The following is a 26,086-nucleotide window of genomic DNA, read 5'->3' on the forward strand; positions in this document are numbered from 1 at the left end:
CCACCTCCATGCTCTCCAGGGCTCTCTCAGCTTCCCAGAGGCACAGACCCTCTGAGTGCCTTTGCTATAGAGATAAGGAGGGATTCCAACGAGCCTGAGACCTGAGAGAGGTCACGGGAGCCTTTGTGCGTCTAAGCCCTGTGGCTGCTCTGGTTTGGTAAGTGCTGAGGCTCAAAAACAGCACCCCAACGTGGATGCCTCAGAAGCAAAACTTTCTCCAGCCCCTCCTCCCCTGAGAGGCTTCCCCAAGATGGGTCACAATCAGAACCCCTTGTCCCCAAACCCAGCCATAAAACCCAGAACTACAACTCCAGTTCTCCACCCCCTTCCCTTTCTGCACAGAAACGAACCACAAAGAAACACTCTGGGCTGCTTTATCTGACTGCAGGTCACAAGACCTCAATTCCAGAGAGGGTCCTGGCCACACCTAGAAGGAAAGAAAGCTGCTCAGAGGCGCAGAGGAATCTGTCCCGACAGGCCGGGCCGGGCTCTCCTCCTGGTCTGTGCGTGTCCACCTGACTTTCCTGTGCGATCATATTTCCATGCTGTGTTTATGTTCGTAACCATGGACAGTTTCCCCCAGATCCCTGGGTCTTCATCCTGAAGGCTGCCGTGCCACATCAGCTACGATCAGATACGTCTCTGGTGCTTTTCTCTGAATCTGCCTTCTGCCCACTGATTTTCAGCCAGCTCCCAGAGGATGAAGGGGAGCTTTCTGTTCGGCTCCACAGGGGAGGAGCGAGTGAGACTGAGGGGGAAGCTGCACCGCTGAAGGACACAGGGTGTTCCGAGAAAGGGCGGCGGGAGCAGAAATGTGTTCACACACATGCCCAGCAGGAATTCACTCAGACATCTCCTCCCGTCTGCAGGCTGAGTGCCAGCAGCCTCTGATACCAACACACAGGGACACAGGGTCACCACTCACTCCACACACATTCACCCTGTGCCCACTTACCCAGGGAGGGCCACTGTGACTCACTGATGGCCCCAAGACACGGGAGCACTGTAAAATGCCAGAGGCGGCCCACACCCTGGGCCATGGCTGGGGGAAAGGTTCCAGAAAGGGCAACACAGCGATGCATTTCATCAGAACCGAGCACACGCATGCAGAGGGGCAGGACTGCCTGAATGTTCCAGCCCCGCTGTCCCACCCTCTGTGTCAATATGAGGCCGCCTTATAAAGCACCAAGAGGCCGCCAGGGGGACATTTCTCAGCCCTGCCAGCCCCCGGGAGGAAGGTGGGTCTGAACCCGGCACCATGACGGAACTGGAGACAGCCATGGGCATGATCATAGACGTATTTTCCCGCTATTCGAGCAGCGAGGGCAGCACGCAGACCCTGACCAAGGTGGAGCTCAAGGCGCTGATGGAGAAGGAGCTCCCGGGCTTCCTGCAGGTAAGCCCAGGCGGGCAGCTGGGGACTCAGGAGGGGCTGGGGGGAAGGGGAAGGCATTGCAGGCAGAGGGCAGACAGCTGCAGTGGGGTCAACGGCAAGGGGGGCAGATCCTGAAGGACCCTTGATGCCCAGCCAAGGAACCAACCCACCTTGGCATCAAGGCGGGGGACACTGGAGCATCTGAGCAAGGAGAGGGTGTGGTCAGCTTCATCCTTGAAAGATGGAGTTGACCTTAGTGGATTAGTGACAGCCCTGGTGGGAGAGTAGGACTCAAACCTGTGGTGGGGGTGGGGAAGGAATGCAATCCAGGACTGTCCCCGAGGCCGAGTCCTCCGAGGCTGCTGGCCATAAACGCCCCAGCCCCACCTCCCACTTGCCCGCCTTCCCTGTTCCCATTCCCAGGCCCCTTGTTGCCTGGTATTAGTGGGAGCGGCACGAAGGACAGGAGGAGGCTCCATCCTGGCACCTGTCTGCACAGAGCTGGGGGCCTCCCTTGGGCTCCCTGCCAGGGAGGAGCCACTGGCCTGAGCCTCACAGAAGGCCCCTCAGGGAGGCTGGGACCAGCTTCCTTCGACGCCTGGGGCAGCCTCCAACCAGGCCAAACAGAGGCCCTCCCCTCTCCGTCTCTCCCTCTTCTCTTTGACCTCCATCCTCTACTTCTTTCTCACTCCCCCACTGTCTTCCTTCCTTTCCCTCTCCTTCGGGCCCCAGCAGGCTCTGCCTATCTGCCCTCTCAGAGGCCGACCCACATGCATGCTGATCATCAAAAAGGAGAGCTTCAAAGACACAAAGCGCTTCAGAGCACTGGATGTTTTTTTGAGATGAGGTATCACTCTGTCACCCAGGCTGCAGTGCACTGGCAGGATCACGGCGTGCTGCAGACTTGACCCTCCTGGCCTCAGGTGATCCTCCCACCTCAGCCTCCCGAGCAGCTGGGACTACAGGTGCATGTCACCATGCCTGGTTAATTTTTGTATTTTTTTCTAGAGACAAGATCTCATCATGTTGCCCAGGCTGGTCTCAAACTCCTGGGCTCAAGCAATCCGTCCGCCTTTGCATCTCAAAGTGCTGTGATTATAGGCATGAGCCCCGATGCCTGGCCTAGCATTTTCTAAATGTAAATGCTGTAAAGATATCTTTTAAAAATAAAGTTCTGTTTGTGGTAGAAAATGTAAAAATAGGTAAGTACGGAGGGAAGAAATCCCTCCTGGATCACAGACGCTTCCCTCCCTTTCAGCCTTTCCCCATGTGAGTGGGATTTAGATGCAATTTAATTTCTTTTTGAACTTAACTTACAACATCCCTTCTCAAACTCTGATGGTCATTGAACACCCCAGCCCCAGGCTGGGGACTCCGGCTCGGGGCTCAGGGTGCTCTGAAAATGATCGAAGTTTTAGAACTGAACCCAGGACTTTGATTCAAGACACTGGGGTGTGGGGAGGGGCAGGTGCAGGTGTCCTGGGAACACATTTGGAGAAGCAATGTCTAAGCTGGGATCCTCAAACGTGTGTTACATTACAATTACCTGGGGGAGGCCCTGGTGCTCATCTCAGCCCTTTGCTGAAGCCCAGCAAAGCTGGAGTCAGAGAACAATGTCTGCCTGCGGGTAGGGCTGGGCCGGCCTTGTGGCTCTATCTGCTCCAGGCCCTGCCCAGCGCCCGGCACAGTCGGACGAGGTGACTCTCTGGCTACAGCCTTGGCAAACATCACTTGAAATGGCCGCGGGGTATTGCGACGTGGCCAGACCACTATTTGTTTGCTACTGAATCTGTACTTCCTGCCTTGCTTTTGCTATTACAAACCATGCTGTTGTGAAGGTCTCCACGTACACAGCTGTGTCTTGCTCAGACGATCTGTTTCTGCCGATTTTAATTGTGTTTTTCCACCTGGACACACAGCTCTCTGGCCCAGAGCTGGGTTGTCAGCACCCCCTGCTGCTGCTGTTCAGATCCGCATCCTGGTCCCACTTGTTCCCACAGTGAGGACGCTTTGCCATCAAATGGGTGGGCTCTCAGAGAGACCTGCCGGCCTGGCCTTCTCAAAGAAGACCTGAGAGCCTGGGACCCCAAGCCAGGGCGCCCAAGCAGAGAGGAATAAAGGGCCTCTGTGCTCGCTCCACATGTGGGGCTCAACCCCGGCTTTCCCTGTCTCCCTGTGTGACCTCGGGGCAGGTCCCTTGGGCCCTCTGGGCCTTACCATCTTCATCTATAACAGGGTAATGTCTCTGCCTTGCCTGGAGGTTGTGAGGAGTTCATGTTTGTGTAAGCAGCTAGTTCAGTGCCTGCACGAGATGGGATGCCCATGGAGTTAGCAGTGCACAAAAAATAGAGCAGAGAGTGGACACATTTCCTGAGAACAACCATCATTGTAAAGCACGTTATAAATCCAAAGACAAAACCCTGCAAATATTCAAAATAAAACTCCCTCCCGCACAGCACAACACAATTCAAATTTGGTCTAAAAGCATTACAGGATAGTTCCTGTCATGCCAGATAGCTCAAGAGCAGGAATGCCATGTGTCTGGTATGCACAGCTGGCCCTGGCCCTGAGCCTGCATGACGGCAAAGGTGGCACAGATGCTGGTGCCCTCCTCCTGCCCAGCAGCGGTGCTTGGTGGAGGCTGAGGCCCTGCACAGACGCCGTCACCGCTGACCTTGGGCCTCTCTCTCCTCTAGAGCGGAAGGGACAAGGATGCTGTGGATAAACTGCTCAGGGACCTGGATGCCAACGGAGATGCCCAGGTGGACTTCAGCGAGTTCATCGTGTTCGTGGCTGCAATCACGTCTGCCTGTCACAAGTACTTTGAAAAGGCAGGACTCAAATGATGCCCTGGAGATGCAGATTCCTGGCAGAGGCTTCCCAAAAGGGTTTGTTGGCAATTACTCCACTCAGCGGAGCCTGCTTATGTCCCTCTGATTAATAAATGCTCACGAAATGATCCTGGTCTCAGAGAAACTGGCAACTTCCTTAAAACCTCAGTGTCCTCTCCCCACAAAACAGAATTCACTAATTAAATTTGTCATTTCATTACTCAATGCCTGCCTAGAGTGGTGAGACAGATGACGAAGACAGGGCGGTCGATAAGAATCCATTTGCTGGCCGTCTTCTGAGTGCCCACTGAGACACAGTCCCACCCCGGTCGTGTGAATGCCACCATGTCCTGTACCTGAGGGAGGCTCAGGTGTGCACATCCGTGTATTCATCTACTTAGTGATTCAGTCAGTCAGCAGCCCCTCACTGAAGGGCCCCTCTGTCTCTCCAAACAGCATGCTTTTTTCAAGTAACATACTTTATTTATTTGTTTATTTGTTTGTTTGTTTATTTTTGAGCCAGAGCCTCACTCTTGTCACTCAGGCTGGAGTGCAATGGTGCAATCTCAGCTCATTGCAAACTCCATCTCCTGGGTTCAAGTGATTGTTCTGCCTCAGCTTCCCGAGTACCTGGGATGACAGGCACGTGCCACCACGCCCAGCTAATTTTTGTATTTTCAGTAGAGGCAAGGTTTTATCATGTTGGCCAGGCTGGTCTCAAACTCCGGATCTCAGGTGATCTGCCCACCTCGGCCTCCCAAAGTGCTGGGATTACAGGTGTGAGCCACCAAACCCAGCCAATCACATACTTTTAATGATACGATACTATTTTTGCCACAAAGACCAGGAAACACTGTAACAGAGAAAAAATGAATTCCAAGAGAGCATTAGAATCATCAGTTAACCACTGCTCACGTCACCCGTGTTGTTTTACGACCTAATGTTGGGAGCACCCAAAGTGACTCTAGTGAGGTCTTGGGTGATAGGTAGGAAACTGCATCTGGTTTTAGGGCTCCTATTATTTTTTGAATATCCAGTATTTAAAGCCTCTTCCTAGCCGGGTGCAGTGGCTCACACGTGTAATCCCAGCACTTTGGGAGGCTGAGGTGGGCAGATCACCTGAGGTCAGGAGTTCAAGACCAGCCTGGCCAACATGGTGAAACCCCATCTCTACTAAAAACATGAAACAGTAGCTGGGCGTGGTGGCCCATGCCTGTAATCCCAGCTACTCAGGAGGCTGAGGCAGGAGAATCACTTGAACCCAGGAGGCGGTGAGCCAAGATCACCGCCATTGTACTCCAGCCTGGGCAACAAGAGCAAAACTCCATCCAAAAAAAAAAAGCCTCTTCCTATGTTTGAAGACATTTTCACTGGAGAATATCTATCACCGAAAGATCCTGAACTTGGAGGTGGGCACGATAATATGAGGTTTTGGTGCAACCCTCTTTGGGGAGGGGATTGCAGACTGCAAATGTTTTGGCTAGAGAGAGTTGCGTTAGGTTAGATGGGAGCAGATACACACATTTAAATAAAATAAAAGCTAATAATGGGGAAGAAGTCAAGTTAATAATGGGGGAAATGAGGGTGGACTGCCAGAAGGGAAATCTTTTTCTCTTTTTCCTTTGAGACGGGGTCTTGCCCTGTCACCCAGACTGGAATGCAGTGGTGCCATCATGCTCATTGCAATCTTGAACTCCTGGGCTAAGCGATCTTCCTGTCTCAGCCTCCCAAGCAGCTGGAACCACAAGTACACACCAGCAAGGCTGGCTAATTTTTTGTAGAGACAGAGTTTTGCTATGTTGCCGAGGCTGGTCTCGAACTCCAGGGCTCAAACGATCCTCCCGCCTCAGCCTCCCAAATCTATGCCTGTAGATATGACAGGCATGAGCCACTGACCCAGACTGTTTTTCCAAATTAGCTACCGTCCCGTAAATGACAAATCACCCAACTTGTCAGTGTTGCGGGGAGGCAGAGCCCTCGCTTCCCAACCTCTCCCATAGCTGGGGTGCAGGCACCTGACCAGGGCTCTCTCTCCCAGACTCTATTCTCATCCCAGCTTGGAATCAGACAATTGACACAAACAGACATGGACCTGTAACCCTCTTAGGGGTTTTGCAGCAGCGCCATGAGAGGTTTCTGGCTAAACAGCTACGAACCGCATCCTCCAGGATTCTTAAAGGAGAGAAGTCTTTGGTAAATCAGTCACCGAGCCTGGATTTCTGTGCTTTGTGACTAAGAACCCAGACTACTGGAGCAGAAAAACAGTGTGCCACTTCCTCCAGGTGTCCTTCCCAGGTTATCTCTAACGGGTCTTGGTACTTCCTGACCTCTCCTTATGAAGACAACAGGGCCCATCCCTCCTCAATCTTTCTTTCATCTCGTCCTAGCTTCTTGCCCTCCTCCAAATGAGAGATTACGTCTGGTTTGGAATCCAATTCCCTGCTCCGAGGGACCAGCCTACCACAGTGCTCCATCTTCTAGTTCTGGTCAGGGTCTTCTGAGCAGGATGCAGATTCTTGTTCCTAGAGATAAAGTCCACAGTCACTTCTCTGGAGTTTATACAGCTTCACATGAAGCAAAAGCCAGGTCCAAACAGTAGTTTTGTTTGTTTGTTTTGTTTTTGAGACAGGGTCTCACTGTTGTCTTGATCTCCCAGGCTCAAGTGATCCTCCCACCTCAGTCTCCTGAGTAGCTGGGACTACAGGGGTGCGTCACCACACCCAGCTAATTTAAAAAAAATTTTTTTTGCAAAGACAGGGATTTCACTCTGTAGCCCAGGCCGATCTGGTGTTCCTGAGCTCAACCGATCCTCTCACCTCGAGCTTCCCAAAGTGCTGGGATTACAGGTGTCAATCAATGCACCCAGCCCCTGAACAGTACTTTTTAATGGTTGCAAGCAATTTATTGGAATGAGGCCACCATCATTTGCTCATTGTTAAAGATACCGTTCTTCAGCCAGGTGCAGTGGCTATGCCTGTAATCCTACCACTTTGGGAGGCGGATCATGAGGTCAGAGGTTCGAGACCAGCCTGACCAACATGGTAAAACCCCGTCTCTACTTAAAAATACAAAAATTAGCCAGGTGTGGTGGCACACACCTGTAATCCCAGATACTTGGAAGGCTGAGGCAGGAGAATCGCTTGAACCCAGGAGGTAGAGGTTGCGGTGAGCTGAGAGCATGCTATTGCACTCTAGCCTGGGCGACAGAGTGAGACTTCATCTCAAAAAAAAAAAAAGATATTGTTCTTCATATTTTTGTAGAATGTGTGTTCCTATTTTTGTTTTTAGAAAGTATGCTGCAACATTTTCATGTATAAAGCTTTGTCTTTTGGGATTTTGTTGTAAGGTGGGGTCTTACTGTGTTTCCCAGGTTGGTCTCAAACTCCTGGCTTCAAGTAACACTCTTGCCTTAGCCTCAAAAGTGTTGGGATTACAGGTGTAAGCCACTATGCCCGGCCAAAGCTTTGTCTTAAGCTCAGATAATTTCTCAAAATCAAATTTCACTTTTTACCCCAGATTACTGGATCAAAGGATAATTTTTATTGCGGCATCAACATAAAATTTACCATCCTAACCATTTCCAAGTGCACAGTTGAGCAGTGTTAAGTACACTTACACTGCTGTGCAGCCGTTCTCCTGAACCCTTGCCATCTTGCAGAACCAAAACTCTATCCCCATTAAACACTCCCTCTCTCCATCTCCTCCTCTGGCCACTGGCCCCGACTATTCTACTTTCTATGAATTTGATTCTAGGAACGTCATATGACTGCAATCCCACAGGATTAGTCCTTTTGTGACAGGCTTATTTCAGTCAGCATCATGACATTGACGTTGATCAGTGCTGTGGCATGTGTCAGAATCCCTTCCTTCGTAAGGCTGAGTGGCAGTCCAGTATGTGTATACACCAAACTTGCTAATTGCTAATTCATCTGTTGACGGACAGTTGGGTTGCCGCCAGAATTTTTATTTATTTGTTTTTTTATTATTAGTGTTTTGAGACCGAGTCTCGATCTGTCACCCAGGCTAGAGAGCAGTGGCACGATCTTGGCTCACTGCAACCTCGCCTCCCTGGTTCAAGCGATTCTCCTGCCTCAGACTGCCAAGTAGCTGGGATTACAGCACCGCCACGCCAGTTGTTCTAATAATGTCTTTTATTAAACAAAAAGAAGACTTTTATCGCAAACAAAAAAAAAAGCATCATTTTTTGCATTTAGTTGACAAATCTCCTTGGTCTTCTTTAATCAGGTACAATTCCTCAGTCTTTCCCAGGCGTTTATGACCTTAGCACTTCTGAAGATCACAGGCTTCCACTGTGTAGAATTTCCTTCAGTTTACATTTGTCTGGTGTTTTCCCATGATTCGGCCCAGCTCACGTATCTTTGGCAAGAACTCTCTTGGAAGTGACGCCGTGTTCTACTCTCTGTGTCGCATCAGGTGTCGCGAAATTGTCATTTGTTCCATTGCTGGTCATGTTTGCTTTGATCACTTAAGATGGTGCTTGAAGAAATAGCCAATACCAGAACTGGGACAAGGAAAGTACAAGATGTATCCAGAACATCCATCTGGCTGTGACACAAAGCCAGGGTGTGTTCAGAGAATAACTGGAACATGTCAAAGACACAGCAGTCAGCTTGAATGGGCTCCCACCGGTCAAATCAAAGCCTTCTCCACTGCAGAGTTATTTTGTTCACGTTTTAATAATACTTCTTTTTTTTTTGAGATGGAGTCTCACTCTGTCGCTCAGGCTGGAGTGCAATGGTGTAATCTTGGCTCACTGCAACCTCCACTTCCCAGGTTCAAGCAATTCTCCTGCCTCAGCCTCCTGAGTAGCTGAGATTACAGGCACTCGCCACCACACCCGGCTAATTTTTGTATTCTTAGTAGAGACGGGGTTTCACTATGTTGGCCAGGCTGGTCTCAAACTCCTGACCTTAAGTGATCTATCTGCCTCGGCCTCCCAAAGTGCTACAGGCTGAGCCACCATGCCTGGCCACTTTCTAATAAATATTTTTAGAGAAGAATTTTGGAACTATGTATATATTCTGTTCCTCATCAAGCATTTGATTTATTCATATATTCATATTTGTGAACTCCTGGTTTCCCATATTATTCAGTGGGTTGTACCTATTACTAGCATTATTTGTTCTAATGCTCAAATTGTCACTGATCTGACCAATGGGAGCCCATTTCAGCTGGCTTCTATCACCCTCTGACATGTTCCCAGCATTCTCTGAACACATCCTTGCCTTCTGTCATTGCAAGATGTTCTGGACGCATCTTGCGCTTTGCTGGCCCTAGCTCTGGAACTGGCCATTTCTCCAAGCAGCCCTAGTTTCTTTTAGTGGAAAATGCTATTTAGAAGCCAAGATCTAGAAGCTAGGTGTGCTCAATGTTATTGAAGTGTCACTGCTCCCAGCCTCTCTTAATGGAAAGTAGGGAATATTTGTAAGTATATACGTAACTTTAGATAGCTACACATACAGTTCTATATCTTATAGATATCTAAAGAGTGTAGCTGGGCACGGACGCTCACGCCTGTAATCCCAGCACTTTGGGAGGCTGAGGTAGGTGAATCACAAGGTCAAGAAAGCAAGACCATCCTGGCCAAATGGTGAAACCCTGTCTCTACCAAAAATACAAAAATAAGCTGGGCGCAGTGGTGCATGCCTGTAGTCCCAGCTACTCAGGAGGCTGAGACAGGAGAATCCCTTGAACCTGGGAGGCAGAGGTTGCAGTGAGCCAAGATCATGGCACTACACTCCACCTTGGGTGACAAGAGCAAGACTCTGTCTCAAAAAAAAAAAAAATATGTGTGTGTGTGTGTGTGTGTGTGTGTGTGCAACCGCAAGTTCACACAGAGACTTCCATTTTCAACACAATACCACAGGGCCCATTCTAGTTTTCTTTTTACATTTCTCCCCCTCTACTGGTACCTGGTCTCCTGCAGAAATCTTTTCCCTGCTCAGGTTCTGAACCCCCGACACAGACACCCTCCTTGCCTCTCAGGCTGAGTCACATGAAGGACTGGCCTCTAAAGATGCCCATCTCCCCTTGCTCAAGCTGCACCAGCTCTCCACATGTGTGCACACTCTCTCCATCCCACCTGAGCTCTTGCACCCCAGAATACCCCCTCGGGAACTCCCTCCTCACCCTACCTGGGCTCTGATTTCCCAGGCTAGATTTCCCTTCCCCTAAACCCACCCCCACATGGATGTCCTGCTCACACTGCTAAAATTTGGTCTGTCCACACTGGAGACCATCCACTGCCAAAAAAAGAAAAACCATACACATGTGGATACCCTCTTCACCCTGCTCAGAGGACTCTGACCCCCGCACCAGGCTCTGAGCCCCTCCTTCCCACCATGGGGATGCCTTCTCTACCCTTCCTGAGCTCCAAGCCCTGATCTGGGCACCATGGCTTCCCACTCCCCAACCAGGACACCTACATCATTCTGTGTGTATGTATACTGTCAATCTTCATTATTTGTAACTTTGTATTTGCAAATTCATCCACTTCCTAAAATTCTTCTGTAACCCCAAAATCAATACTCTTGGCACTTTCCTAGTCATTTGTAGACATGTGCAGGGCAGCACAAAATTTGAGTCATCTGACATCCACACTCCCAGGTCAGGGGAAACAAGGTGACTCTGCCTTCTTGTTTCAGATCTCATGCTGTAAACAAGTGTCCTTTTTACGGTCTACTCAGTGCCACATTTTTCTAATTTTGGTACTTTTTGTTGGTTATTTTGCTGTTTAAAATGACTCTCAAGTCTCATGCTGAAGCACTGTCTAATGTGCCTAAGCATAAGGTGGCTGTGATGTGCCTCAGAGAAAACACATGTTAGACAAGCTTTACTGAGGCGTGAGTTACAGTGCTGCTGGCTTTGAATTCAAAATTAGCGAATCAATAATATATGTTAATTCAGGTGTCTTTAAACAGAAACACAAGGTTAAGGTTACGTATTGATCAGCTGATGAAAAATGCAGCCAGGGGCTGGTGGGAACCTAATCCTCTGTTTCCCTTACGGGTAGTGAAGTATAGTAGTATTTGCTAATTCGGTGTTTATGGCGACTTTATATAACTACTGCGTATCATGAGAACTGACTGAATACAAGCATGACACGGGCCCAGTTTAAAGAAATTGCAACTGCCTAGCAAACTGCAGCCCTGAGTGTACCTCAGTATCCACATCCTTTGTGGCTTCACCCAGAAAGTGGATAGTGTTTGAGGGAGTTGCCCATGGAGGCTGTGGAGACTGGGGTTCAGAGACAGCCAGACCTTGGTGGAGGAAAGTATTAGAGGAAGTTTGCAAAGAGGTGGAGGACAAGTCAGTGGGCAGGAAAGCTGGAACATTCTGAAGATGAAAATGTGGGAGAGGACCAGGGAGGGCATTTAAATTTAGGGTGACTGAGGAAAACTAGGATGAGACAGCTCTGGAGATGGCAGAAATTCTTGAATATATTGTACTACCTATGCTGAATTCAGGAATATTCTTAGCACTTACTTGATTTAGCTTGCTCATTGTGTTTCTCCACCGGTAGGATGAACCTCAGAGGGCAGAACTTTTGGACGGTCTGCTCAGTGCTGTACCTCTCAGCACCTGGAACAGTGCCTGGTATATAGTAGGAGCTGAGTTAATATTAATGAAAAAATTAAAACATCTGTAGAAAAACAAATTTTTTTACGAGTTTCAAGCAGGGAATTGACATAACCTAATTCACTCTAGCTGATTTGTGAAGGCCGATGATTGGAATAAAAGTGAAAGCTGGGGCTGGGCATGGTGGCTCACACCTGTAATCCCAGCACTTTGGGAGGCTGAGGCAGTCGGATCACCTGAGGTCTAGAGCTCAAGACCAGCCTGGCCAACACATTCAAACCCCATCTCTACTAAAAATAAAAAACTAGTCGGGTGTAGTGGCACGCACCTGTAGTCTCAGCTACTCGGGAAGCTGAGGCAGCAGAATCACTTGAACCCAGGAGGCGGAGGTTGCAGTGAGCCAAGATCGTACCACTGCACTTCAGCCTGGGCGAGAGTGAGACACTGTCTCAAAAAAAAAAACCCTGAAAGCTGGGAGGCCAGCTAGTAGGCTGTCACACTACTGGACACGGCTGTCACACGGCTGACAGCAGGAAGCAGGAAGGAAGGTAGGTGATTCCGGGCAGAACCAATATGCTAGTGCTAGAAGGGATGACGAGGGGATTGCTGAGGAGGGCGTGTCAAGAATGACACTGAAGGTTCTGGCTCAGAAAATTCACCTGAGTTATCTGCATTGGTAGCAGACACAATTAAGTTAATTCACATACTTCATTGGCACTTATTCGTTCAATGAGTATTAGGTGCCAACCAGGTGTCAGCCAGGCACCGGTCTAAGTGCTAGGATTTCAGCAGTGAATAAAGTCTATGCCCTCAAGGGCACAGACATTCTACAGAGAGAAGTCAGAGAAACACATACATCAAGTAGTGGAAAGAAAAACAAATACACAGAGTTTGGGGCCGACTAGAGCTGGAAAATGGCGGCGTCCGTAGTCTGCCGGGCCGCTAGCACCGGGGCACAAGTGCTGCTGCGGACCCCAGCCTTGCGGAGTACGGCAACCTTCGCTCAGGCGCTCCAGTTTGTGCAGGAGACGCAGGTTAGCAAACTGGACAATGGCCTGCGTGTGGCCTCGGAGCAGTCCTCCCAGCCCACTTGCACAGTGGGAGTGTGGATTGATGTTGGCAGCCGTTTTGAGACTGAGAAGAACAATGGGGCAGGCTACTTTGTGGAGCATCTGGCTTTCAAGGGAACAAAGAATCGGCCTGGCAGTGCCCTGGAGAAGGAGGTGGAGAGCACAGGGGCGCATCTTAATGCCTGCAGCACCCAGAGCACACAGCTTGCTACATCCAGGCGCTGTCCAAGGATCTGCCAAAAGCTGGGAGATCCTGGGTGACACTGTGCAGACCTGTAGTCTGGCAGACTCAGAGATCGAGAAGGAACGTGATGTGATCCTGCAGGAGATGCAGGAGAATGATGCCTCCATGCGAGACGTGGTCTTTGACTACCTACATGCCACAGCATTCCAGGGCACGTCTCCAGCCCAGGCTGTGGAGGGGACCAGTGAGAGTGTCAGGAGGCTGTCTCGTGCAGACTTGACTGAGTACCCCAGCAGGTATTACAGGGCCCCTCAAATGGTACTGGCAGCGGCGGGAGGAGTGGAGCACCAGCAGCTGTTAGACCTTGCCCAGAAGCACCTGGGTGACATCTCTTGGCAGCAGCCGGAGGATGCTGTACCTGCTTTTACTCCATGCCGCTTCACTGACAGTGAGATCCGCCAGCATGATGATGCTCTACCTTTAGCCCACATGGCCACTGCAGTAGAGGGTCCTAGCTGAGCCAGCCCAGACAGTGTGGCCTTGCAAGTGGCCAATGCCAGTATCAGCCACTATGACTGCACTTATGGTGGTGGCGCGCACCTGTCCAGCCACTGGCTTCAATCGTCGCGGCCAACAAGCTGTGCCAGTTTCCAGACCTTCAACCTCCGCTATGCAGAGACAGGCTTGCTGGGTGCACACTTTATCTGTGACTGAATGAAAATCGGTGACATGATCGATGTGCTGCGAGGCCAGTGGACGCACCTGCGTACCAGTACCATGGACAGCGCAGTGGCTCGGGGCAAAAACATCCTCAGAAATGCCCTGGTATCTCAGCTAGACGGCACTACTGCTGTGTGTGAGGACAGCAGACGCAGCCTCCTGACCTACGGCCGCCGCATTCCCCTGGCTGAATGGGAAAGCCGGATTGCGGAGGTAGATGCCAGTGTGGTGCGTGAGATCTGCTCCAAGTACTTCTATGACCAGTGCCCAGCAGTGGCTGGATATGGCCCCATCGAGCCGCTCACAGGCTACAGCCGGATCCGTAGCGGCATGTTCTGGCTGCACTTCTAGGCAGGAAGCCTGTGTAAACAAGAGGGCAGGGCTGGGGCTCGTGGTCCCCCCCACCACAAATAGCACTCTGGCTCCTCCAACCTGTGCCACAGGTGGCCACCAATAAAGTCCTCTGCTGAGAAAAAATAAAAAATAAATAAATACACAGAAAATAATCACACAACAGGTAGTGAAAAGAAAAAGAAGACAGAGTAATCGGGGATGGCAGTGCTATTTTGAAGAGTGGCATGGGAAGACCTCTCTGGTATTGTAATGTCTGAGCAGAAACCAGAAAAGTGGCATAGTGAGCCATATGGATATTGGACATTCAAAATATTTTCAGAAAAAAACAAAACTCTGGGATGAAGTAATCAAACAAAACATTATTGAAAACTCAGCCATCACCAGCCAGCTGATGCAAGTAAAGCTTAAAGAATTTGCCCAGTCTTTTGCAAGAAGGTATAGAATTTCAGATTTTAGAGCAAGGGGAGTTTGGGCACGACTGGCGCACACATGACAGACCAATGACTTTCAAAGCTACTAACAGAAACCAATCCAATTTTTTTTTTTTTTTTTTGAGACAGAGTTTCACTCTTGTTACCCAGACTGGAGTGCAGGCACGATCTTAGCTCACCGCAACCTCTGCCTTCTGGGTTCAAGCAATTCTCCTGCCTCAGCCCCCCGAGTAGCTGGGACTACAGGCACGTGCCACCATGCCCAGCTAATTTTTGTATTTTTAGTAGAGACGGGGTTTCACCTCGTTGACCAGGATGGTCTCGATCTCTTGACCTCGTGATCCACCCACTTCGGCCTCCCAAAGTGCTGGGATTATAGGCGTGAGCCACCGCACCCAGCCACCAATCCAAATTTTCTAGATGACTTCGAAGTTGCTACAATTCCACTGATACATCATTCAATTAAGGGGAAATGTGTAAGTTAAACAGGAAATACAGACAAAAGTCTCTAGGTTCACAGCATGGGTTAAGACAATTAGCCCATCACTACAATGCTCTGCCTAAGAGGCAAGGCTCAAAAATGGTTCAGAACACTCTCCAGGGTCTAAACTCAGAGGCAGCTTAGAAAAAAAAAAGTCCCTAGGGTACTGAAGAGATGAAATGCAACCCTATGGATGAATATAATCTCTGGTCAGTTAATCTGAGGGGAAAAACATACATATGCATAGTATATGTGCACACGTGTATGTATAATTCTCCCTCAGTTAAACGCTTACCAAGAGCCTTTAACTAGAAGCAGTTCAACCCCATTTGATGACAATGAAGAACATCCATTTCAAAAAAATTTATTTATGACTCTTTTGTTAACACACACAGGAAGGGTTTTGGTCATGTGAACGAATAATTTATTTCTTAAAAAAGGCTTTTGAGGTCTTTGTTTTTCAAGGCAAATTAACACTTTTTATTGACCTCCAATCTGACAGGTCTACTATGTATATATATATAGCACATATATAGTATGTGTGTGTCTATGAGTGTGTATGTATAGAACTCAGCTTTTTCACCCCAAAGCATGTTTTTAAATCCATCAGGTAACTGTAAATAACAGCTTTCTCAATCAAGATCCACAATATCCCAAAGAGAAGCTGCTGGAATTAAGAAAATATGGAACAACCCAGCCACAATGTATTGACATCAACATGAATAAGAAAAAAATTACTGCGTGTTGCAAACCACTCAGGCTTTGGCGTGAACTGTTAAGAGCAGTTTAGTCTAGTTGACTGATACAGAAAGACACCAAGGCTTGGCTCCAGAAAAGTCCTTCCATTCTGCCCCAGTTCAGGCCCTCACTTCCCAGCTCCACCTGTGCACCATCCCCTATCTTCTAGCCCACCTTGAGTAATCTTTCTAAACTATGGATGTGACGGCCATTCCCCGATTATCAGAAGTTATGTTTCCCCGGCTGTCCTTGTTTTCACTGAAGAACCCAGACTGGCAGGCACATGAGCGAGGATCTTAGATATCACAACAAAGCTGAAAACAGCTTCTGTGACTTTTCTGTGCTCAGGTACTTGATTTTTAAAATGTCTATTTTACACATTAATCCAAAACATGTATCTATTTTATGAATTAGATTTAGTAATTCTTGAAATTGCACCATGCCTACGCTATGGCTCTGAGTATACATTAGCACTCTGTGAGAAAACATTCCAGGGTGAAGAAATGTCACTGAAGTGCAGACTTATGAAGATGAATTAAGTCCTTAACAAAGGTTCTTAGCCCTGTCTGCCGACTTCACTCTGTCTCCCACAACCCATCCACACTCCTTAACTTCCAGCTCACCGGCCATCTCCCCAGTGCTATAACTTGAAAGGCTTCTGCTCACTTTGATCCCTGTGCCTCATATGCCTTCACTCATTTCTACTTTTCAGGCCCAGGTAAGTCACCTGCTCTGAGTTTGCACACTCCCCTATGCAGAGGTGACTCCCTCCTCAGGGCTCCCACAAGACACCCACGCACTCTGTCTGCAGTTCCTTATATTCCGTTTCTGTCCCACACCTTCGCCCCATTCATCTCTTACCTTTACGTGCAGGATATGAAGCACGTCACATTCCCACTGGGTGACTAAACACATGTCTGCTGCTGAAAGGTAGGGGCTGGACCCAGAGGATGGCCGAAAGTTTTTCTCTCCAGAACTGGGTTTCTGTCAGCTCATCTCCATAGCATGTTCCAGAAATAATTCTCCCTCAGTTAAAGGCTTACCAAGAGCCTTTAACTAGAAGCAGTTCAACCCCATTTGATGACAATGAAGAACATCCATTTCAAAAAAATTTATTTATGATTCTTTTGTTAACACACACAGGAGGGGTTTTGGTCATGTGAACGAAAAATTTATTTCTTAAAAAAGGCTTTTGAGGTCTTTGTTTTTCAAGGCAAATTAACACTTTTTATATGTTTGACTTTGACCTCCAATCTGACAGGTCTACTACCCTGATGAACTGGAAGAGACTTTCCAGGCCCTGATAATGTCTTTTCCTTTCTCCAGTCTCTCAAGGCTCTTTGTAGACTGTCTCTTCAGTGCCATTCTCTGAAGCCCCTGTGATGTGTGAGGGTATTACAACAGTCCATACTCACTGCCTTGTCACATAAGGTCAGCTATGCTGTCTAAATCAACTCACCTGACAGATTACACAAGATACATCAGACAATGTGCCACAAAACATAGCTCTCCTCTTTCATCTCACAGAGGAACGAAAGTTCCAAAATATATACAAAACCACTTCCATCTCCAGCTGTCTTCTCGGTCTTCCCAGCTTTATGCAAAGCTGCCTCATTAATACATTCTTCACGAGGCTCAACCAAGTAGTGCAAGGCAGGCCCCTCTAAAGTCGGAAGATTCTGATCCCAGGTCTTGATGTGTTCCAAAAAACAATCAGGTCACAAAGGTAACAGCAAAATACAAGGTCATGCCCAACATTTCAAAAGCAAGTAACAAGAATAAAAGTAACGGCGAAAACAACTTTTGATGAAGCCCCGTTTCTCTTACAACAGTATTTCTCCCACAAAAGTTATCCTTCCAGAACCAAATACATTTGAAGATGTAAACCCATACCGAGCTTATCAATCACTGACCATAAGGGAGACTGTTACATGGGGGTAAAAAACATACAAAAACAAAACAGAGATGACAAGCGGTTTCGGTTTCCTCAATGTGTCAGTTCATCCTTACCAGCTGACTATAGTCCTCAGCTGTGAACCTAAAGCACAATTGGGAGAAATTGACCATGAAAAGTTCCATATCCTGATGTTAAAAATAAATGTTAACCAACCAGAAGAATGCCACTGCTTTGAGACAGGGTCTTCTGACATACCTGCCTCATAGAACAATCTGGAAATTTCAGGTAATGTCCTCTGGCTTTACTCTTTCTCTTTGCCTGCGTTCTCGCCCTGCGTTCCATTTTGCTCTACGGCCTAGGTTTTCTTTGGCTTTCCCCAAACTCCCTTGGTGCCTAGTCAGGTCTACTTCTGGGGACCGCCCTATTAGAATTGACTTTCATGTTTCACAAACCCCAAGTTACTTTTATTTTCCTCTATCAGTGTGGGAGGGAGAGGCCATACAAAAACGGTACACTAACACCTAACAAAACCAGCACGCATTCTTTCCTCTTGACCCCAACTTCGTTCCCAATGCTCAATTTTTGATGCAATAAAAATGGGGGGGGGCGGGGAGTGCAGGCCTAGGATATAACTTTTGACAGGGCGCGGTTTCACACCATGCTTAGGGCGACTACTGAGTTCCATCCGAGCTCCCGCCAGGTTCAGACCTTACCACCGATGTCCTCCTTCAAGAAGACTCACTTCTCTCTATTCGCCAGACGAGCTCGACCAGCATCTCTGCCATCTTCGCGATCTCCTTGGCCTTCTCCTCGGCCTTCTCGCACAACTCCGACACTCTCTCGTCGGCTTCGCCACTCGGGTGCTGCGCCTGGTTGAGGGCGCTCTCCTCCGAGGCCTCCACCTGCGTCTTGATCTGGATGAGCATATTGTCCATCTCCCACAGCTTGCTCCTGGTCCGCAGGTACGCCCGCCCGTGCTCGCGTATAAGAGACGCGATGTCCTCGCGCATCTCGTTGATGACCGGGAGCAGGAACTGCTCGAAATCCTCCTCGGGCTCCAGCACCTCCACCTCCTCTGGCGCTTCCACCTCGTCGATGTCCAGAGGCCGCATCTCCTCCTGCCGCTTCTTTAAGACCGCAGTAGTGACGTTATCCTTACTGGACCCCCCTGGGGACTGCAGATCAGGAGTTACTGCTGGAGTCTAGGCGATCCACACGCTTTGTCCATAGTACTCCCGAATTATCTTTAAATTTTTTCTTCCTTTTAATTGTAAGCCTTTCGCTTCGGAACTCTATCGGAAGAATCACCGTGGACGGACACAGCGCAGCGACCAACAAAATGGAGACGCAGCCGTCAACTCGCCCTCCGCCTGTTTGCGGCCCTTTCACGACAGGGCCGGGCCCCTTTACGGTCACGCCTGTGGCAAGACCAGGTAGCGGGCGCGCGCGGCCCATTCGCCACCTGTTTCCCGGCGCTCCGCTCGGCTCTCTTCTCTAAAAATTAGGTCGGTGGCGGCAGGTTTGTTCGCGTCTTCCTCGGAAAGCTCTCTTTAGAGGGCTTTTACTTTTATTATTTTTTTTAAGTAAAAGCGACCCTCCCCATCCCTATATTTGAATAAGACGGGCTGGCGTTCACAGCGCTTACTCTCTAAACATGCACAAGCTTGGAATAATTTATATGAAATTCACTTAGCGCTCACAACGAACCTATAAGAGAGGTAAAAACCAGGCCAGAGTCATGATTTGAGCCCAAAGCAATGTGTGTCCACAGTGTGCTCACTGTTCCAGAACGGAGCAGGTCCCTTGTTCTCCCCACCCCTGGCTCATGCTTTTTTTCTCGGGGGGTAGGGAGTGGATTTCTCTCTCTGCCTTGGGTGGTTCTGGCCTGTGGTTTTTAGTCGCTCTTCAGCAGTCTGTAAGGTTTTCAAGGTAAAGGGCCACTTCTGTTTCAGTTCTGTCCTCCGCCCTTCCTATCAGCCTGGCGTCAAGCAGGGCCTTAGGGGATGCTTTAGAGACAGGAATTCTTCTCTAGTACCTCAGTGCCTCTGCCAGACTGGAGGCTGTTTGGGGATGGGTTCTGGTCTTGCTCACCCTTATGTACCTACCACACACAGGACCTGAAAGTCAGCAGGGGCCTAGTAAATGTGGCTTTGATCACCAACCTGATGCCTTTGTGGAATAGAGGAGTCTATTGCGAGGCTTAGTCACCCAGTGCCACACTAGTAGTGATACGAGTGTGTGTAGAGGGGGGAATCCTTCTTGCACAAGTGCCATAGATGAGAGCTTCAGTTTTCCAGTCTCATAAAGACCAATGGCCCCAGCCTGAATATCTGTCAGTGGGAAGAGGCATTTGTAAGATGATGTGTGTGAAACAGTTTTGCAACCACCAATGTTCTAGCAGATGTTCATCAAAAGAACATTAAGAGAAAAAGAGCAGGACACTGAAAAAAAGGATATTTTCAATAGCTCTATCTGGCAAAGGACTCATGCAGAATATATCGAGAACTCCTAGAGATCAACAAGAAAAAAAATTTTTTTTAATGGACAAAAGACAAAAGCTGGCACTTAGCAAAAGAGAATATCCAAATGGCCAATATGTATGTGAAAACGTGCTCAACGTCACGATTCAGCAGAGAAATGAAAATTAAAACCGCAATGAGGAAGCACTGTCCATCCACTAGAATGACTCAAATTTAAAATGCTGACAATACCAAGCATTGGGGAAGATGCTGAACAAACGGAACTCTCATGCATTCTTGATGGATGTCTTACTCCACTCTGGGCACCACAACTAAGCACCAGAGGCTGCGTGGCTTAAACACAGACATTTATCTTCTCACAGTTCTGGAGGGCAGAAGTCCATAATTAAGATGCCAACAAATTTGGTTTCTGGAGGCGAGGGCTCTCTTCGTGAACTGCAGATGGTCACCTTGCTGCAGTCCTTACACGATCTCTTCTTTGTGTATGCAGTGTTGGGAGGTACAGAAAGGAGTGCTTGCTTACGTCTTTTCTTAGAAGAACATGAAGCTCTAGGCTCATGCCGCAGCCCTTATGACCTTATTTAACCTTACTTCTGTACTCCAAGTACAGCCACCCCGGGGTTGAGGGCTTCAATATCAAAATATTGGGGGACACATATATTCAGCCCATAATAATGGGAATGTAGGTTGTTACAACAATTTTAGAAAACTATTTGGCAGTATCTACCAAGGTTAGACATATACCAACCCTATGTTCTAGCAAATTGACAGCTTGGTATACACTCGAGAGTTTGAGTGCTATTGTTTATAAAAATACATGTACAAGAATATTCACAGCAGCTTTATTATAATAGCCCCACAGTTAAAACCACGCAAATGTTCATCAGCAGGAGAATAAATAAATAAATGAATAAGTGGTAGCACATTCCTTCAATGGTTTATTACTGCATAACAAGTCACCCCAAAATGTGGCAGCTTGAAACAGCATTTATCATCTGTCTTAGTGCATTTGGACTGCTACGACAAAATACCATAAGGTGGGCGGCTGATAAAAGAAATTTATTTCTCACAGTTCTGGGGGATGGGACGTCCAAGATCAAAGTGCTGGTAGATTCTGTCTGGTGAGGGCTAGTATTTTGGTTTGAAAATGGTTCCTTCTAGCTGTGCCCTCACATGATGGAAGGAGCAAGGGGTCTCTCTTACACATCTTTTTTTTTTCTTTTGGAGACGGAGTTTCACTCTTGTCGCCCAGGCTGGAGTGCAGTGACTCAATCTCTGCTCACTGAAACCTCCACTTCCCAGATTCAAGTGATTCTCCTACCTTAGCCTCCTGAGTAGCTGGGATTACAGGTACCCACCACCATGCCCAGCTAATTTTTGTATTATTAATAGAGACAGGGTTTCACCATGTTGGCCTAAGTGCTATAGCTGATGAAGGTAGAATGATTGATGTGTGACCTCAGGTGAGGAGGTCATCCCAAAGGGTTGGGATTACAGGTGTGAAGACACATCGCCTGGCCCTCTTTTACATCTTTTGTGTATTTATAGACAAACTCTTGCTCTTTTGTTCAGGCCAAAGTTCAGTGGAATGAGCATAGCTCACTGCCTCAAACTCCTGAGCTCAAGTGGTCCTCCAGCCTCCACCTCTTGAGTAGCTGGGACTACGAGCACATGCCACCATACCCAGCTTAATTTTTTTTTTTTTTTTTTTGTAGTGACAGGGTTCTTGCAGTGTCACCCAGGCTGGTCTCAAAATCCTGGCCTCAAACAGTTCTCCTGCCTCTGCCTCCCAGTGTTGGGATTACAGGCATGAGCCACTGCAGCTGGCCTCATATCCTTTATAAGGGTACTAGTCACATTCATGAGGGCTCTGACCCCAAGAACAAATGACTTCCCAAAGACCCCATCTCTTGATATCACTGTGTTAGACTGTTATCACATTGCTATAAAGAAATATCTGAGAGTGGGTAATTTATGAAGAAAAACAGCTTAATTGGCTAAGGAGTCTGCAGGCTATACAGGAAGCATGGTGCTGGCATCTGCTTGGCTTCTGGGGAGGCCTCAGGAAACTTACAATCATGGCAGAAGGCAAAGGGAGAGCAGGCATGTCACATGACCAGAGCAGGAACAAGAGGTGGGAGAAGGTGCCACACACTTGAAATGACTAGATCTCATGAGAACTCACTCATCACAGGAACAGCACAAAGGGAATGGTGCTAAACCATTCATGAGAAATCTGTCCCCAAGATCCAGCCACCTCCCACCAGGCCCCAGCTCCAACACTGGGGATTACATTTCAACATGAGCTTTGGGCAGGACATCCAAACCATATCAATCACCTTGTGGGGTAGAATTTAAACACAGGAATTTGGATCTGGGTACACACACATTCAGACCATAGCGTCATCTTATGTGGTTTCAGTTTAGTATCTTATATGAGGTTGCAGTTAAAATATCAGCTGGGGCTGCAGCCATATCTGAGTTGGAATGAGGCTGGAGCATCCACTTCCAAGATGGCTTACTCAAGCGGTTGTTGGAAAGAGACTGCTTTTCTCTAGCTGTTGGTCTCAGCTCCTTGCTATGTGGGCTTCTCTATAGAGCTGCTCACAACAAGGCAGCTGGTTTTCCCCAGAGCAGTGGTTTGTGAACCCCAAATATCTGAGAAATGTCTCAGTCGATTTCGAAAGTTTATTTTCCCAAGGATGAGCGACCGTGACACAGCCTCAGGAGGTCCTGATGACATGTGCCCAAGGTGGTCGGGGCACAGCTTGGTTTTACACATTTTAGGGAGACATGAGACATCAATCAACATACGTAAGATGAACACTGGATTTGTCCAGGTGGGACAACTCGAAGCAAGCAGGACAACTCAAAGGTCGGGGCCAGGCGGTGGGGGGGTGGGGGGGGCGCTTCCAGGTCTTGGGAAGATAAGAGACAAACGGGTGCATTCTTTTGAGTTTTTTTTTTTTTTCTTTCTGTCACCCAGGCTGGAGTGCAGTGGCATGATCTCAGCTCACTGCTACCTCTGGCTCCCAGGTTCAAGCAATTCTCCTGCCTCAGCCTACCAAGTAGCTGGCATTGCAGGTGTGTACCACCATGCCCAGTTGATTTTTGTATTTTTAGTAGAGACAGGGTTTCACCATGTTGGCCAGGCTGGTCTTGAACTCCTGACCTCAAATGATCCACCCACCTAGGCCTCCCAATGAGCAGGCCACCACGCCTGGCCCTTTTGAGTTTCTGACCAGCCTCTCCAAATAAGGCAATCAGATATGCATTTATCTCAGTGAGCAGAGGAGTGAATTTGAATAGAATGTAAGGCAGGTGTGCCCTAAGCAGTTCCCAGCTTGACTTCTCTTTTAGCTTAGCGATTATAAGGCCCCAAGATTTATTTTCCTTTCACAGGTTGGAGGGAAAGAGATGCCACATTAGCTTTTATAAACTAATCTCCAAATCATACATCATCGCTTCTTCTTCAGTTTATTATGAGCTAGTCAAGTCACTAAGTCCAGCCCATTACTCAACAGGAGGGAATACACAAGAGTGAGAATACAAGGAGAAAAACATCACTGGGAGTCATCTTGAAGGCTGGCTAGCAATCTAGGACTACGATTATTCATGCCGTTTTAACATACTAACCACACTCCCCTCCATCCAGGGTCCCTGAAAGTTACATTTTTTAAAATCTCGTGTAGTTTTAGGTATTACTGTCCTACTGTCACATCAGCTTGAAGTCCAGAATTTTGTCTTGTAAATTAGGTCAGATGTAGAAGAGGCTTTCAGAGCATAGTTGCATAAATGCGGCTTGTTAGATGAGGGAACTCCAAGTTTCTCTTCAAAGAATCAGCATGTCAGTATGTTCAGCTCTCCTACTCTTTAATCCTCCATTTTAAAGTTTAACTTCCTTGTAGTTTCAGTAAACAACCTTTTCCACCAGTTCTAATCAGTAGTTCACATCTGTTCCCCCAGTCCCCTGCTCCGTCCTGACATCCTGGTCACCTGCTTTGACCACTGGTTACCTGCTCTCACCTGTCCCGTTACTGTCCTTCTAGCCAAACTACCCCACCTGCCACTCTGGCTAGTACCCTGGCTCTCTTCAAAACAGCCAACTGGAATTAGCCTACACTGTGCAGTCTAACCTTAGCCCACAGGGGAACAACACAGCTGTAGGGGCTACCTCCAACAGGAGTAAGAACCCCTTCCCTTCCCTTGTCCAGGTGTGCACTCGCCATTGTTCCATCTCTGAGCTGCACCCTTCTATAGAAGTAAATCGCCTTGCTGAGGAAATTTATATTCAAGTGCTACTTGTTTTGCAGCACTGAAAATTTACATATAACAAGCTCCTAGAGTACAATTCTTCTTGTTCTGTAGACCTTTGAAGCTAAAGAGACAAGTTATCTGCCCCCATGTCTTCAATATACAATTGTGGGGCAGGCACAGGATAACCACTACAGACCAGTTCTACTGCCACTAGATAAACACTGCCACACCTGTTCAAAAAGGGGGGAAATTGGAAGTACATATAAGTTACCAGTCCATAGTAACTCTGCCATCCAGTCTCAAGGTCTTGGAATAACTGACTCCCAGTTCCATCATCAGTACTCTTGGCTTCATAATTCCTTTTTCATGAAATGTAGAGTCATAATTCCTTTTTCATAACATGTAGAATGTTTTTGCTGATGAGTCCTTTTCTCAGTCTGATTCTTGCTTGTAGAAGTTTGGAGAGGGAGGATCCAAAGGCCTGTTCCTTGCAGTCCAATCCACAATGTTTGTGTCAGTATAATTATCTTTTAAAAACTTTGGATCACCTGAGGTCAGGAGTTTGAGACCAGCATCGCCAGCATGGTGAAACCCCATCTCTACTAAAAATAAAAAATTAGCTGGGTGTGGTGGCATGTGCCTGTAGTCCCAGCTACTCAGGAGGCTAAGACCTCCTGAGGTAAATGATACGTCATTTAATACTGTGTTAAACCTCCATAACAAGACAGGAGAATCACTTGGGCCTGGGAGGTGGAGGTTGCAGTGAGCCAAGATTGCATGACCGCACTCCAGCCTAGATAACAGAGTGAGACTCAGTTTAAAAAAAAAAACATCAGGGTTTACTCCGTTAGACAAAAGTGTGGCCTACAAATCCCTCTGAGATTAAGTCCATGTCTATCTTGGGCTTCTGCTGATAATACTGACCAAGCCTTCTGGAGGCCGTGTGGTTTCAGTGATGGACTCTGCGAGGTGCACCGTTAATCTGTTTAAGAAGCTGTTAGTCTGACCAAATCGTATTCTGAGGCAGCACTTTCGCTTTTCCTGAGATTTTAAAGGGTTTTGCCGTCTGTTAGTCTGACCAAATCGTATTCTGAGGCAGCACTTTCGCTTTTCCTGAGATTTTAAAGGGTTTTGCCGTCACATCCCAGCTTCATCTTTTTTCTGGCAGTACCCTGGATTTGATATTTGCTTGGAAACTATTTCTTAGCTTTACACCATTTGCAATCAGACGAAGCTGAGGACTTTAAAAATCATCTAAAGTCGTCAAGGTCCATCCCTTTTGTGTTTCGTTTTGCTTACCTCTTTATTTTACTATAAACAGCAAAAAGAAATGAAGGACAGGAGGGAGACTTTCATGGGTGCTGGGCATGTCTTACCTATTGGTCTGGATAGAATATGCATGGTTGTATGGATGTGTACAAAGTCATCAATGTGCACACTTAAAATATATGCACTGTATTGTACTCCTGCTATACCTTCGCTTTAAAAAAAAAAAAAAAAAAAGGTTTAATTTGAGCTCGGGCGTGAGAAAACCTCAGCGCGCTTGCGTGAGCGTGAACGCGCTCGGAGGCCGGATACAAAGGTGGATACGCGTGCACAGACGCGATCGCCGGAAGCAAAGGCGTGAGCGCGCGTGCGTGCGTATGCGTGTGCGTGAGCGTGAGAGCGC

The 26,086-nt window shown here is 47.9% G+C and overlaps 2 protein-coding genes and 1 pseudogene across 3 annotated transcripts; 2 read left to right on the forward strand and 1 right to left on the reverse strand.

The window, feature by feature from the left end:
* The first annotated feature begins 1,204 nt into the window (after positions 1 to 1,204).
* Positions 1,205 to 4,334, forward strand: S100P (S100 calcium binding protein P). The gene is made up of 2 exons (XM_002746012.6): positions 1,205 to 1,396; positions 4,072 to 4,334. Exons 1-2 carry the CDS (start codon positions 1,259 to 1,261, stop codon positions 4,219 to 4,221), a joined length of 288 nt encoding a protein of 95 aa, XP_002746058.1. The 5' UTR covers positions 1,205 to 1,258; the 3' UTR covers positions 4,222 to 4,334.
* Positions 4,335 to 12,704: 8,370 nt separating this feature from the next.
* On the forward strand, positions 12,705 to 14,271 carry LOC100391309 (cytochrome b-c1 complex subunit 1, mitochondrial pseudogene; annotated as a pseudogene). The gene has a single exon (XR_001910773.4). The product of XR_001910773.4 is annotated as a cytochrome b-c1 complex subunit 1, mitochondrial pseudogene (transcript).
* Positions 14,272 to 16,879: 2,608 nt separating this feature from the next.
* MRFAP1L1 (Morf4 family associated protein 1 like 1) lies at positions 16,880 to 19,041 on the reverse strand. The gene has a single exon (XM_054253504.2). The coding sequence runs from the start codon at positions 18,790 to 18,792 to the stop codon at positions 18,409 to 18,411; it is 384 nt and encodes a 127-aa protein (XP_054109479.1). The 5' UTR covers positions 18,793 to 19,041; the 3' UTR covers positions 16,880 to 18,408.
* Between the last annotated feature and the right edge of the window lie 7,045 nt (positions 19,042 to 26,086).

The sequence above is a fragment of the Callithrix jacchus genome, chromosome 3 (assembly GCF_049354715.1).
Source record: "Callithrix jacchus isolate 240 chromosome 3, calJac240_pri, whole genome shotgun sequence".
Lineage (NCBI taxonomy): Eukaryota > Metazoa > Chordata > Mammalia > Primates > Cebidae > Callithrix > Callithrix jacchus.